This window comes from Schistocerca cancellata, chromosome 4 (genome assembly GCF_023864275.1).
Source record: "Schistocerca cancellata isolate TAMUIC-IGC-003103 chromosome 4, iqSchCanc2.1, whole genome shotgun sequence".
Classification (NCBI taxonomy): Eukaryota; Metazoa; Arthropoda; class Insecta; order Orthoptera; family Acrididae; genus Schistocerca; species Schistocerca cancellata.
In genome coordinates this window covers 793928976-793943720 of record NC_064629.1, presented here as the reverse complement: position 1 = coordinate 793943720, position 14745 = coordinate 793928976, and the positions used below count along the sequence as shown (strand labels likewise).

Sequence of the window (14745 nt, the reverse complement as noted above, 5' to 3'; positions counted from 1 at the left end):
GGGCGTGAGGTCTCCACAGTAGATCGATGTTGTCGCCAGTGGTCGGCGGAAGGTGCACGTGCCCGTCGACCTGGGACCGGACCGCAGCGACGCACGGATGCACTCCAAGACCGTAGGATCCTACGCAGTGCCGTAGGGGACCGCACCGCCACTTCCCAGCAAAGTAGGGACACTGTTGCTCCTGGGGTATCGGCGAGGACCATTCGCAACCGTCTCCATGAAGCTGGGCTACGGTCCCGCACACCGTTAGGCCGTCTTCCGCTCACGCCCCAACATCGTGCAGCCCGCCTCCAGTGGTGTCACGACAGGCGTGAATGGAGGGACGAATGGAGACGTGTCGTCTTCAGCGATGAGAGTCGCTTCTGCCTTGGTGCCAATGATGGTCGTATGCGTGTTTGGCGCCGTGCAGGTGAGCGCCACAATCAGGACTGCATACGACCAAGGCACACAGGGCCAACACCCGGCATCATGGTGTGGGGAGCGATCTCCTACACTGGCCGTACACCACTGGTGATCGTCGAGGGGACACTGAATAGTGCACGGTACATCCAAACCGTCATCGAACCCATCGTTCTACCATTCCTAGACCGGCAAGGGAACTTGTTGTTCCAACAGGACAATGCACGTCCGCATGTATCCCGTGCCACCCAACGTGCTCTAGAAGGTGTAAGTCAACTACCCTGGCCAGCAAGATCTCCGGATCTGTCCCCCATTGAGCATGTTTGGGACTGGATGAAGCGTCGTCTCACGCGGTCTGCACGTCCAGCACGAACGCTGGTCCAACTGAGGCGCCAGGTGGAAATGGCATGGCAAGCCGTTCCACAGGACTACATCCAGCATCTCTACGATCGTCTCCATGGGAGAATAGCAGCCTGCATTGCTGCGAAAGGTGGATATACACTGTACTAGTGCCGACATTGTGCATGCTCTGTTGCCTGTGTCTATGTGCCTGTGGTTCTGTCAGTGTGATCATGTGATGTATCTGACCCCAGGAATGTGTCAATAAAGTTTCCCCTTCCTGGGACAATGAATTCACTGTGTTCTTATTTCAGTTTCCAGGAGTGTATTTTAAAATATTAAACGAGGAAAAATAGAAAAACATTGAATGTAAAACCACTGAACAATTTAAACTCTAAATATCCCTTTTCATAGCTAGAGTGTATGTAACTGGGTATGTCGAACAATGTGTGTCAACGTGCTTGGTCACGATTTTATTATTACGAGGGTTATTCGGAGAGTAAGGAAGGATCGGTCGCGAAATGGAAACCACAGTGAAAATTCGATGAAGTTTTGCACACGTGTGTTAGACAGTGTCTCTAGTATGCCCATCGATCACGTTACGTCGTTCTTTTTAGTTCTGACCACACAGGGAGCGCGTAAAGATACCTAGAACAATAGTGTCTCGCGGCAAGTACAAGGCCCTGGTGAGAAATTTCGCCTGAAGCTATGCAGCCAACATTACATAACTGTCATGCGCATTCTTCTTCAAGACAATTCTCAGCCGCATTCTGCAGGGGCAACGAAGATGCTCCTGCATAGTTTTCAGTTGTAAATGTTTGATTACGCACAATACAGCCCGTAATTATCTCCCTCTGAGTTTCACCTGTGCTCACATGAACCGCTGGCTATGAAGACAACATTTTAGCACAGACAACGAGCTGTAGGCCAGCGTAGAGAATTGGCGGAAAGCACTGGCGGCTGCCTTCTTTAATGTGGGTATTGGAAAGTTGGTACAACGCTACGACAAACGCCTAAGTCGGATCGGCGACTATGGAGATAAGTAGCTGGAAGTTGTAGCTAACTGTTGCAAACAAAACAGTTTTGATTTTCACTGTGGTTTCCATTTCGTGACCTATCGTTCCTTACTTTCCGAAGAGCCCTCGTATACTGCATGCAGTCAACCAAGTGTGCGGCTAGCTTTCTTTGAAATGCAAACTCTTGATATTCATTCAGCTGCTTCTCTTTACTTCAAAGGTTAGTTTAATATTCCTCTAGACAGCTTCTATCTTTACCGTGCTTCTTCAGCTTTGTATTTGTCCTTTAGCCATTCTTGCTTAGCCACATTGCACTGTCTGTCAGTCTTATTTTTTAGACGTCTGCATCACATTCGCCTGCTTCATTTGCCACATGTTTATAGTTTCTCCTTTCGTCAATTAACTTCGATACCTTCCGTGTATCCAGAGCTGCTATTAGGCCTAGAATTTCTACCAACGTAATCCTCTGCTGTCTTCACTATTTTACCCCTCGAAGCTATCCATTCGACTTCTAATGTATTCCTTTCCCCTTTTTCAGTCAAACGTTACCTAGTGCAGTTTTGAAACTCTCAACAAACTCTGGCTTCTTTAATTTATCTATACTCTATCACCTTAATTTCTTACCTTTTTGCTGTTTCTTCAAATTTAATCTGCAATTCCTGATCAATAAATTATGGTCAGAGTCCACGTCTGAAGCAGGACACGTCCAAAATTTCTTTTTAATCTGGTTCCTAAATCTCTGTTTTACCATTCTGCAATTAATCTGAAATATTCCAGCGTCCCTATGACTCTTCCAAATATTCACCCTTCTTTCGTGATTCTTAAACCAAGTGATAGCCATAATTATACTCGTATTACGCTATATCCAAAAGCCTACCCGACAGTTACCTCTTTCATCCCTTTCTTCCCAATGCATGTTCTCCTGCTATTTTTCATTCTCTGGCTTTTCCTACTACTGAGTTCCAGTCATCTATCACTGTTAAGTTTTCTTCGGTTTGATCTATCAGAATAAATTCTTTTATCTCAGCATTGATTTCTTCAGTCTCTTCAGCACTTGCACAGTTAGTTGGCAAATGAACTTATAGTACTGTGATTGGAGTTGACTTCTCATCTGTCTCTGTTGTGATAAGGCATTTACTGTGCTGTTCATAATGCCTCATCCACATTCGTATTTTCTTATCCATCATTACTCCTATTCCTGCATTAACCTCATTTGAAGTTTTCTTGATAAACCTGTACTGACCTGACCTGTTCCTCCTACCACCACACTTCTCTAATTCCCACTGTATCCAACTTAAAACTCTCCGTTTCCCTTTTTAAATTCTCTGACCTACCTACCTGATTAAGGGATCTAACATTCTACGCTTCGATCTTTAGAATGCCAGTTTTGTTTTTCCTCATGACAACAGCCTCTTGAGTTTTCCCTGCCCAGAGATCCCAATGGGGGATTATTTTACCTCTAGAATATTTTACCTAAGAGGACACCATCTTCATTAAGCCATACAGTAGAGCTACATGTGCGCAGGAAGAAAAATGACTGTAGTTTCCTATTGCTTTTTGCCATCATATATTAATGGGTAATACAATGCATCGAAAGGCTCTAGTCTACTAAGAAGAATGAAATGTTTTGTAACAAGAAAACCTTTCGGCTTAAATTTGAAAATCTGAGGGGTTTCATATTATTCATTTCTGTTGTAAAGCTGTTGAAAAAGGAACATGTAGGATAGTATGATACTTCCTGTAGACTGCTTGGAGAGGGACAGGGCGGGGAAAATAATACTGGCTTGGAAAATATGTCATGAACCTTAAGGCTTGCAGCCCAGTTTACATCACCCACATCTGGAGCGGATCATGTAAGTTTGCTTGCCTATTGCAAGATGCACGAAACATCTCCTGGCAAGTTTTATTTTGACCACTTCGTATAAGGGAAACGTAGATTTAGTGAACGCTGTACTTTCTTTTACATTGTTGTTGTTAACTAGGCTGCTAAACCTGTCAAACTAGTTCAAAGACAGATTTCTTATACAAGTAGCAAGTCATTGCGAATAGTACCTGCCACATAATATAAGACTTAAAAGGTTTGCCACAATAAGTAGAGTTCGTTGTAATAATTTCTAAAAGAGGTACTTACTTTTATTACAGTATTCGAAACAAATGTTTTAATCTTAATAAAAAAAATTATCATTATTTACGCAATACCTGCAACGTATCACTTATTTGCCTGCTTCTTTTGTGTATACAGTGGTAACTCGATTATCCGGGCCTCAATTCGCAATTATCCGGATTGTCAAGCGCGAGTAAGTGTTTTTGTATTGTCTAGTCCGTGCACTACGCGCCCGCACCCCGCGTGGCAAACGAATAGCAGGAAATGCAAAAAGGTGGAACAGAAGGAAATGTAGATGCAGAAAATTATGCAGGACCATCTCACGCGGAAGTATTTCAAGCCATGCAAACAGCTTTCAAATGGTTCGAAAAACGGGGTGTGATACCATGAGTTTACTACAATTAAAGCGAATTCGTGGTGTAACAGCAATGAAGAGAAAAAATTGTTTACGTCAAACGACTAATAGCAAATATTTAAACAAAATTAACCTATATTGACTGTCCTATGTGATTATCTTATGATTAAGGCTGCAGTATTTTAGTGATTCTAAGAAAATATGAACGTATCTATGAAAACGTGTCTATAATCTCATAACAAACATTGATTTTTGTTGACTTTAATAAGTTTAATTTGTTTTTCTTCTTTTTAATAAACACCTAACATTACGTATTAACCCTAGAAAACTAACCATATGACAACGTATCTTAAAGATAGCCATACGTAGGGGACGTAGGTTATCTTTCTAGACTTAATAGCACAAAAATCGCTTTTCTCTATAAATTCAGTTATCAGGACTTTCAGTTATCCGAATGACTTACGATAACAATTAGTCCTGTTAGTTCAGTCTCCAGTGTAAAGTCTTTGGTCCTTTGTTATCATGAGAATGCGTAAAATTTTTCTATAACATCAGAATATTTAAAAGTTTTCTAAAAATGAAACAAAAAGTCTTACTCACCACAGAATGGGTAGCGGTCTCTGGTAACCAAGTACAAAGCGCCTCTAGCTTGAGACTCCTGAGCCCTCCACCCCATGATGGCACATGAGGAAGGATCCTTGCAGGCCTCTTTGGGTGGAAAACAAGGCAGTCCCTCTCCTTCTGAGCAGGGATAGGCAATGAACTGACATTCTGAATTGGGCTCGTTTAGCGTTTCCAAGAACAGCGACCATGCTCTCACATGACTGCATACTGTGCTCGAATTTACTGTCCCTTCTGAAACAGTTCAATATAAGAGAAACGCACTTTTATTCATATTTTTATTATCATAAAAACAAGAGTTTTGTATTCAAACAACACAGACTTGCCCATGATTTATCGAAGAGTCACCTGTCATTTATGTTTTCATATTTACTTGTGGCATTGCACATACGTGTACACACAATAGCAACGTTGTAGGTGATGTCAACTATAAGAAACCTTACAATGCTTTCTTTAAAAAATATTGTTACAATAAACACAGTGACAGTATAGGCATCCACCAGCCTCTACCACTAACATTGACTAATCCAAATTAACATGCCGAGCCCTTGAAGGCACGGGATAAGACCAAGGAAAAGAAGAGGTAGCTTTTTAAGCCTTTCGACATCTTAATTTGAACTTCGCATCCTTCATTTAAAAGTTCCAATGGTGTCAATCATTTATTTTTCTGTGCTATGTGCAGTAATGAAGTTTTAATCGTCACCTGGAGATATATATTATTAGTTACGTAACTCATATTTTGTTTATTTGCAGCCACATGCCTGCAGTCCCGGAATACAATGAAATCCCCTTGCTGCGAACCTTAACACACCGCTAGAGGAGCCATACCAAAATGGCGCAGCTTATTGATAAAATGCCACCATATCGCAATTGCTAGAAGCACTGCTCACAAAAGTCAAGGTGCCAGTTTCAAATCCCAGTCCGGCATACAGTTTTAATCTAGCAAGAAAAGCACAAAAGTTATTATTTTCATATGTGACTTAAATTAATTCATATTGTAAGTAGGTTGTTTAGGTTTTTATGTTGGTAACGCCATGTAGCGCTCTATATGAAAATCACTGACTGTGCTGTGTGCCGTCTGTGGCTGCTCTGCATTGTTGGAATTTGCTATTGTAGTGTTGGGCAGTTGGCTGTTAACAGCGGGTAGCGTTGCGCAGTTGGAGGTGAGCCACCAGCAGTGGTGGATGTGGGGAGAGAGATGGCAGAGTGTTGAGAGCGGATGATCTGGACGTGTGTCCATCAGAAAGAGTAAATTTGTAAGACTGGATGTCATGAACAGATATATAATGACTTTTGAACACTATTAAGGTAAATACATTGTTTGTTCTCTATGAAAATCTTTCATTTGCTAACTATGCCTATCAGTAGTTAGTGTCTTCAGTAGTTAGAATCTTTTATTTAGCTGGCAGTATTGGCGCTCGCTGTATTGCAGTAGTTCGAGTAACGAAGATTTTTGTGAGGTAAGTGATTCATGAAAGATACAGGTTATTTATTGTCAGTCAGGGCCATTCTTTTGTGGAGATTATTCAAAGTCAGATTGCGTTGCGCTAAAAATGTTGTGTGTCAGTTTAGTGTTGATCAGAATAAGTAAAGAGAGAAATGTCTGAGTACGTTCAGTTCTGCTCAGCTGTTTGAAAATCAAATAATGTAAGAGGTTTATCAGCACACTCATTCATTAATTTTTCAAAGGGTACTTTTCATAATATATAGAACATAACAAGTACAATCTGATCCCAAAGACTCTAAACTAATCAAAAAATGCTAGAAGTAAGCTGTATTCAAAACACGAATAGTAAAGATTAATTGGTCATTAAACAAATCAAAAGAATACCAACGAACAGACGTGAACCACTTTTCTCGTTGCTTTTTCACACTTTCTGTAACTTACAGAGATCTTCTTCTTAGCTTAGCATTACGTAAGTAATATTATAAATTTTGGCGCTGCAATGCTGTCCACTCGAACAAACGAAATTTTAGGAAATGTTACCAATGGACGTCAATCTGGTTGCCTGCTTGATGACATCTCAGACCAGCTGCAACTTTACTTCAGTATGATGCAATTTCTAAATAACAACAGAATTAAACTGTCCAAATCAGTAAATTCTGAAATAGGCAATTACATCCGATTTGTTTGTAAATCAAAAATCTGTGTTGTCATTTATCTTTAGTTTGTCTGGTCATCTTATTTCTTTGGTAACTGCAGAGTAAAATTATCAGTAAGAGTTTTCTGACAAGTAATTAGAAATAATGAAGAAGGGATCGATTGAAACCTCTGTGCCTGGTAAGACACGCGAGTTTTGTGCGCTCATGAATATAAGTTTTTATGTTGTAATAATAGTTTTGTACACGTTACTTAGTAGATAAGCGACTTAGGGTGTTCTTTAAACATGATATTAAAGGTTTCACTTTTCTTTACGTTTTATTCCAGAAAACGCGAAAAGACTGTATAGTCGGGTTGTAGTCATATTTTTGTTTACATTTTGGCTCAGTAAACTTACAGAATCCACTTCAATTATTCTTTTTTTGTAGCTGTTGAATTAAAATTTATCTCTTCATTATTTAGTACATATGTCTGGTACGTGGTGTAAATTTCTAGTTTTATGATTCAAAATCTTCGCACAACTCATTCGTGTTTAGGCCAAAGTTTTGTAAATATGTTTTTTTGTTTATCGGCAATTTAATGTCATTAAATGATTATTTTTATCATGAGGGAAAAGTGATTAACTTTTCATAGAATTGTTGGTTCGTAGGTATGATGTGATGAATGCTGTAGTTCATTCCACTGAGGTGACTGTAGTAGCGTGGAAATTCGGGAAGTAAATTGGGTTCTCCAGTGGTTTTCTAGGAATGCAGCAGAGATAGGAAGATAGTGGAACAGGAGGGTAAAGTTACTGCCCTTCAGGCTGAATTAGACAAGACTAGGAACAATCTGGACAGGTTAAGGAGGGAGAAGGGTAAAGAGAGGTGGAGAATGGCAACAAGTAACAAGAGGAAAAGGCTTAGAACTTCGTGTGAAAGCTTTGTGGTGAATGTGAAAAATAAGTTTGAGCTGTTGCTTCAGTTATAAACCGATGAACTTCACGCAGATGTAGGTGTAGACAGGGCACAACAAACTTTCAGCAATAAATTGAAAAGTAAGAATGCAGGGAAGGGAAGTGATTAAAAAGAAAGAAAGTTTTGTTGTTTGGTAGCACTATTGCTAGAGGTGTAGGACAACTTTTGCAGGATGAACTAGTATCACAATACTAGGTAACCAGTTTTTTTAACCTGGTGCAGGTCTGGAGCAAGTGACAAAGGATTTAGGATCACTTTATAAAGGCTTCACCAGCGAAATTGTAGAGGGTGGGCTGCGCATTATTGTTGACAGAGATCCTGGTTACAATAAAGAGGGTGACCCAGTAAAGATTAAATCAGCATCGATACATGCCACTTTATGTGTTCTGAGATGCCATGACTGACCTCATTTGAAGTCTTCTTTCAGGATAGTTAATTTAGAGCTGGAACAGCTGCTTATGTTGTGTGCAGGGTCACATATTGTAGTGGTTCGTGTTGATTCTGTCAATATCTGGGATTATGCTAAGCATGGTTTTCACCTCAACAGGAAAGGAAGGGGTAAATTGGTTGGTATAATAGTAGAAAACTTAAGGGGTAAGTGAGGGGAGGCATTATCATATGAGTGGTAAAATACCAGTGGTAACAGGTGTCAAAGCAGTACCTTTTTAGTATAAGAAAGCACGAAAGAAATAAAGTTTTAGGAGAAGTTGGAATTGAAACAAATTTTAAGTTTGACAAAGAAACTAAAAAATATAATTTTGGCATATTACATCAGCTGTTGGTGAAAAATTTTCAGCAATCAACAGACATTCCATTTCCAGCTGATTTTATCTCAGACATTGAGATCAATGTATTATATTTATTGCATGAAGATGTTGGAAGAATAAGAAGAAAATTAATGACTGATGAATTAGAGCCATCAAACACAGTTGACATAATTTGCCTCTTTGAACAACAAATAAATATAAAGGGAGTGAACAGGAAAAACGTAAACACAAAACGGGAACAGCATGCCTACATAACAATTTATATTAATAAACAAAACCAATAAAATAAAGTTAGTACTTGACAACGATATTTCAGGAGGTATAAGACATGAAGAGTGATGCACAAAACGAATTAAAAGAAAGAATTATCACTGTACCTACAGGATATATTATGTGTTAAGTTTAGGTCAGCATCTCACTTTTATACAGCAAAAATGGAGAAGGAGGAGTTGTCCGATTGATCACGGGTTGCCCTAAACTTAAGAACATAGACATTTACAAATTTAGCCGCGAGCAGTATTTGGAGGCATGTGCGGCACACGTAGAATTTCACACTAAATTATTCATAACAGCAAGTACATGCTGAGCAGCTGCAGGTAATTTTATCTGTTCGTAAATTACATTGAAGCTCCAGTGGCCTATTTAACAGCAAAAACAAAGAAATAGTCGTTGCTGGTATTTTAACGTAGATTTTATTAAAAACATTTCCAGTAAGATTTTATTACGGTCAGTGACAGTAACATTAAACTTACGTAAATCATACTCCAAACTTCTGAACTAGTGCAACATTTGTTCAATACAGCCGTTGATAGTATTTTTATAGAAAGGTCTAATCAACAAAACTGTATTACATAACTTATTGTCAATGGCCTCTCAAACCATGACATGTTGTTCCTTTTGTTAAATGTTAGTACTGAACAGGATATAAAAAAATCTACTAAATCCTCAAAGACACAAACTGAAGTGATGTATACAGTGCTCATGGCGCGCATAAAAAATATAACACTTTTATTAATAATGTCCTTACCTTATTTGAAAACTGCTCTTTCTCAAAACTAATCCAGATTAGACCAAAGTCTACAAAGAAGCCAAGGATAACTCAAGGAATAAAGGTATTTTATGAGACAAAAAGGAAACTTTCTCAGTTGTTCAGAAACAGCTCCGATGTTGATGATATAGGTCATCACAAGAGATGCTGGAAACTATTAGAGATAGTAATGCGACATCAAAGCAAATGCATTACGAGAAAAAGATAATCACATCAGATAACAGAATAAAGACAATATCGGTTATTGTGAAAGAGAACCAGAGGTGAAGTGGGGCCAATAGCAGATAGAGTAAATGAAACATTGGTAAAAGACGTGTCTAATGTTGCAGAACTCTTTAACAAGCATTTCGTAAAATATACTGAAAAGATAAGGTTGCCAGTTTCAGTAGATGTTGTCATGGAATACCTGAGACCTATCATATGACTATGACCTCACTACAACAGTCCACCATGAAATCCTTAAAATAAAAAATTGTAATCCTTATGATAAAATATCAACAAAGTTAATTAAACGGTATGTTTGTGAGTTAAGTAGCATATAAAGTTATCTCCGTAACACGTCATTTATCACTGAAACATTTCGGGAATTTTTGAAATTTGCTGAAGTTAAGCCTTTGTTTAAGAAAGTAGGTAAATAAATACCGTCTAATTTCCATCAAATTTCAGTTTTGCCAGCATTTTCAGAAAAGACAATGTACAACTGGCTCCTTAACCATCTGACAATAAGTAATATATTGTGAAAGTCAGTGTTCCAATTTCTAAAGGGTTCTGATATTGAGGGGGTTATTTACACGTACTAAGAAACTGTACTTGATTCATTAGCGAACAAATTACAGGCTACTGGTACATTTTGCGATCTGTCGAACACATTTGTCTTTGTCAATTACAGTATCCTTTTAAATAAAATAAAATATTACGTAGTAACAAGAAATACTGCAAAATGATTCAAATCATCTCTGGTAGGAAACAAAGTAGGTCAACAAGAAAGAGATGTGTATTCCGTCATCAGGCATCATCCAACAGGGAACTACTTACAAGTTGCGTTCCATATGGTTCCACCTTAAAACATTTACATTTTCTTGTATATATCATTGATCTTTCAGCAGTAACGTTACCAGATGCCAAGTTCGTTTTATTTGCAGATGATACAAACATTACAATAAATGGGAAATCAAGTATAGTCTTAGAAACATCAGTTAATTAAATTTTCAAGGACATTAACAAATGGTTCCTAGTCAGTTCTTTGTTATTTAACTTTGAAAAAACACACTACATGCAGTTAAAAGCGTTTAAAAAGTTTCCCGCCGATACATACCTAAAATATGACGACGGAAGGAGCATACCAGAAAACTGCCGAAGCGCCTAAACGAATCTCTATTTGAAATGCGAATATTGTCGGACATAGATGATAGAAAAATAAAAAAAGTTTTCATACTTTTACTTAGTTCCATTCCATAATGTCATAAAGGATTATTTTTTGTGGTAACTCATCAAAAGCAATGTTATCCGAGTCTAAAAACATGTACATAAAAAACCCGTTTATCCGATATCCGACAGTCCGACACGTTCAAATAATTCTGCATCACTTCATACACACAGAAAATTTCGGATTCGTTCGGCGGAATTCGGTCACGCTCGGCAGTGGTCAACAATTTCGAGTCGTGCAGTGACAACAGCGTTTCAGTCACGTATCAGACAGCTACTGTCATGCACCAGTTGTCTATGAGGATTAAAAAGAGCTGTTTTAAAGTGTAATCGCGATTAGTGTTGTTCTATATAGCAATTAATGGAGCGCTACGTATTGTGGGAATGTTTTCTCATCCAACCACCTCTCACAAGAAATAGGAAGTGAAACGTAATCACGTTACACTTACGATACAACAAAAGCTTGACTACATTAATCGGACTGAGGAAGGTGAGAATAGAATAAAATTATGCAAAAATATTAAACTGGTTTTTGAAAAATCTATGACATGAAAAATTAAAGGTCAACATCAAATGTTTTCCTCACAGTTTGTTATGGTAAATTACAATGAATCACGAAAAACTTTTAGAAAGCCCAAACTAGGTCAGTAGGATGGAATTTTCTACAAGTGCTTCCGTACCAAGGAAAACCTGTAACTGGGTCTATGATTAATGGAAAAGGGTAAACTGCTGCAGGATGATTTGGGGTTATCAAAAACTGAATATGCATTTTCTTACAGTTGGCTATACCGATTCAAAACTCGTCATATCTAGGTGGGTAGTTTCGATCGGCAGATCAAAATGCAGCTGAAGAACACAAAGAACCTTTTTGCAGATTGGTTAAACACAATAACTTGACTGCAGGTCAGATCTACAAGGCAGACAAAATGGGCCTACTTTGGCGTTGCCTAGATCAGCTTCGGCAGGTAAAGATTAATGACAGCTGACAGCTTTATTGTGTTCAAATGACTACACGTTGACTCATGTTACTGGCAAGTACAAAAAGCCAAGGGCGTTTAAAGACGTTTTAAATTTCCTTTTTTCTTTTTTATCCCCTCATTCTAATGCATGAATGACTTCAGAATTGATTAAGGAATTGTTTTCCATAATTCTGATTCTTCTTTGAGAGACAATTTTTTTTTAAATAAACTTTGTTTGCCTGAACAGAGCAGTGTCGTACAGTTGCTAGATGACTGTACAACCCACCTTCCAGCATTTGAACTGATTTCAGGGAATATATTCGCCATTTATCTTCCCGTAAACGATACTTCCCTGATTCAAGCCTATGGATTCCCAAGCCCACGCGTCAACACAACAGTTCACTCTTAAATTGATAAACGCTCGGCTTCGTCTGATCTACCGACAACAGGTGGAATGTGTTTGATACGGTACTCTCATTGTCTTTCGACAGGGCTACGTCGCGATGCGTAGAGCAATAGCGTACGTACTGTACTTCCAAGGAGTTTCACTAGATGGCAGTAACATGAAACTACGCAATACGAACAAGAAACACGCAAAAACTTCAACCAACACACGCACGAATTGACGGCACTCGAACATTTGACAGGCGCCAGTGCACTGATTAGCAGTAGACTGCCGAAAAACACCAGCGAGTGCATGGCTCCAGGCGCAGACAAGTTGAAACTAGTCAAGTATCAGTCTAGCTAGCGGCTAGTCAAAGGCGTAGCTGCGCAATGTGTCAGACAACTGTAGGCTGAAGAGGGGCGTACTGTGCTGCTGCCAGCCCGCCCTCCTCTGGGGGGAATCGAAACTCAATAAAGGAAAAAAACAGTCAGACAGCGCCAATGTGAGCCGCGGAAATCGGAAGAAATTGTTCGGATAAAGCGGATTTCGGATAAACGCGATTCGGATAAACGGGAATTTACTGTAACAAATTTTACCGCGAGATGAAGTTTTGGACAGGATAGTCACTTACAATAAAGAATCTGTATCGGAGGTACTGATAGAAGAAAGTGTGATAAGACCACAACAAGAACTTCAACCATCAGATCTCGAATCCGATGAAGAAGAAGGAAATGACGCAACAAACTCAACACTTCCATGTATCTGGAATGAAGCAGGTGCCGCTACTGATACATTTATAAGATTTGTTGAAAGCACCAAATTGTACACCATACCTCCAGGTCTACCCCTCTCCCCCTCCTTTAGATACCGGATGGGAGCCCTTTATACACAATACTGTACGACAACATAAAAGCCGGCCGAGGTGGCCGGGCGGTTCTAAGCGCTACAATCTGGAACCGTGCGACCGCTACGGTCGCAGGTTCGAATCCTGCATCGGGCATGGATGTGTGTGACGTCCTTAGGTTAGCTAGGTTTAATTAGTTCTAAGTTATAGGGTACTGATGACCTCAGCAGTTAAGTCCCATAGTGCTCAGAGCCTTTTGAACCATTACAAATAAAACTGTTCTGTCCTGAACGTAACACAAAATTTTAAAGTATGCAATAAAGTTTTTTTCATGTTGTTTTACGCAGTGTTATACATTTTTAATATTTTTAGATGACGCTCGATAATCTGGCAGTTTGGGTAGTCCCGCATCGTCAAGATCCCGAAGACAGAATTTCTACCGTAATAAGAATTATTTCCGTATTTTTGGAGTGAGCTCGAGACCGTATTACAGAGGCATCTTTAGAAAACTAGGGATACTAACTACTTCTTTGCAGTATATTTATTCCTTAATTAAATTTTCAATTAAAAATTTATATATCTCTTTCTCAAACCAACAGCACACACCATTGAATCAATACTGGAAATAAGAATAATATTCACAAAGATTTAAAATCACTTACTTTAGTCAAGAAAGTTGTTCATTATCCAGGAAGACACGTTTTCAATAACTTGCCAATACCAGTAAAAAAGTTTAACTACTAATAAAGTTCATTTTAAGAGGAGCTAAAGGACCTATTGGTGGCCAATGCCTTCTGCTCCATTGATGGATTTCTTAGCACAACTGAGTGATGTGTATGCGGTACTAATACTATCAAGTAATACAAGTATTACGTACAATCTGACATGTGCAAATTCAGTGCAGTAATGTGATTATTGTAAATAAATATTGTAAAACGATTTTTGTATTTGATGATGATGGCTACAATAGTCTAAGATTTATCACATGCACCTCAATTTATTTAACATCAGCATATTTTGTGACAAGTTTCTTATTCCCCAATGAATGAAAATATGTTAAACATTTTTTATACTTATTCCATATCCATGGGGACTAGCTCACTTGGTACCTATGGAAGGTACATTAGCATATCTGCTACTCTTAATAAATATTTATTGTGTGTTCTTGTTTTTGATATGTTCTACATCCTGTAGGATCTCGCTTTGGATCCACTGGAACGAAAAGTACATCTAATCTTGTCTAATCTAATCTACTCCTTCCAGCCTGTGGAATGAACAAAGTAAGAGCATATGGACTATCAGACCAATTGTGTGATTGGATTGAGGAGTTCCTAGATAACAGGACGCAGCATGTTATTCTCAATGGAGAGAAGTCTTCCGAAGTAAGAGTAATTTCAGGTGTGCCGCAGGGGAGTGTCATAGGACCGTT

At 38.8% G+C, this 14745-nt stretch overlaps 1 protein-coding gene across 1 annotated transcript in view; it reads right to left on the bottom strand.

The window, feature by feature from the left end:
• LOC126183564 (pancreatic lipase-related protein 2-like) overlaps nucleotides 1-14745 on the bottom strand; it is a 144314-nt gene that overhangs the window by 42461 nt on the left and 87108 nt on the right. Inside the window, exon 6 of the mRNA XM_049925642.1 lies at nucleotides 4814-5068. Within this exon, the coding sequence (XP_049781599.1) occupies nucleotides 4814-5068 (255 nt within the window). The remainder of the gene's footprint in view (nucleotides 1-4813; nucleotides 5069-14745) is intronic.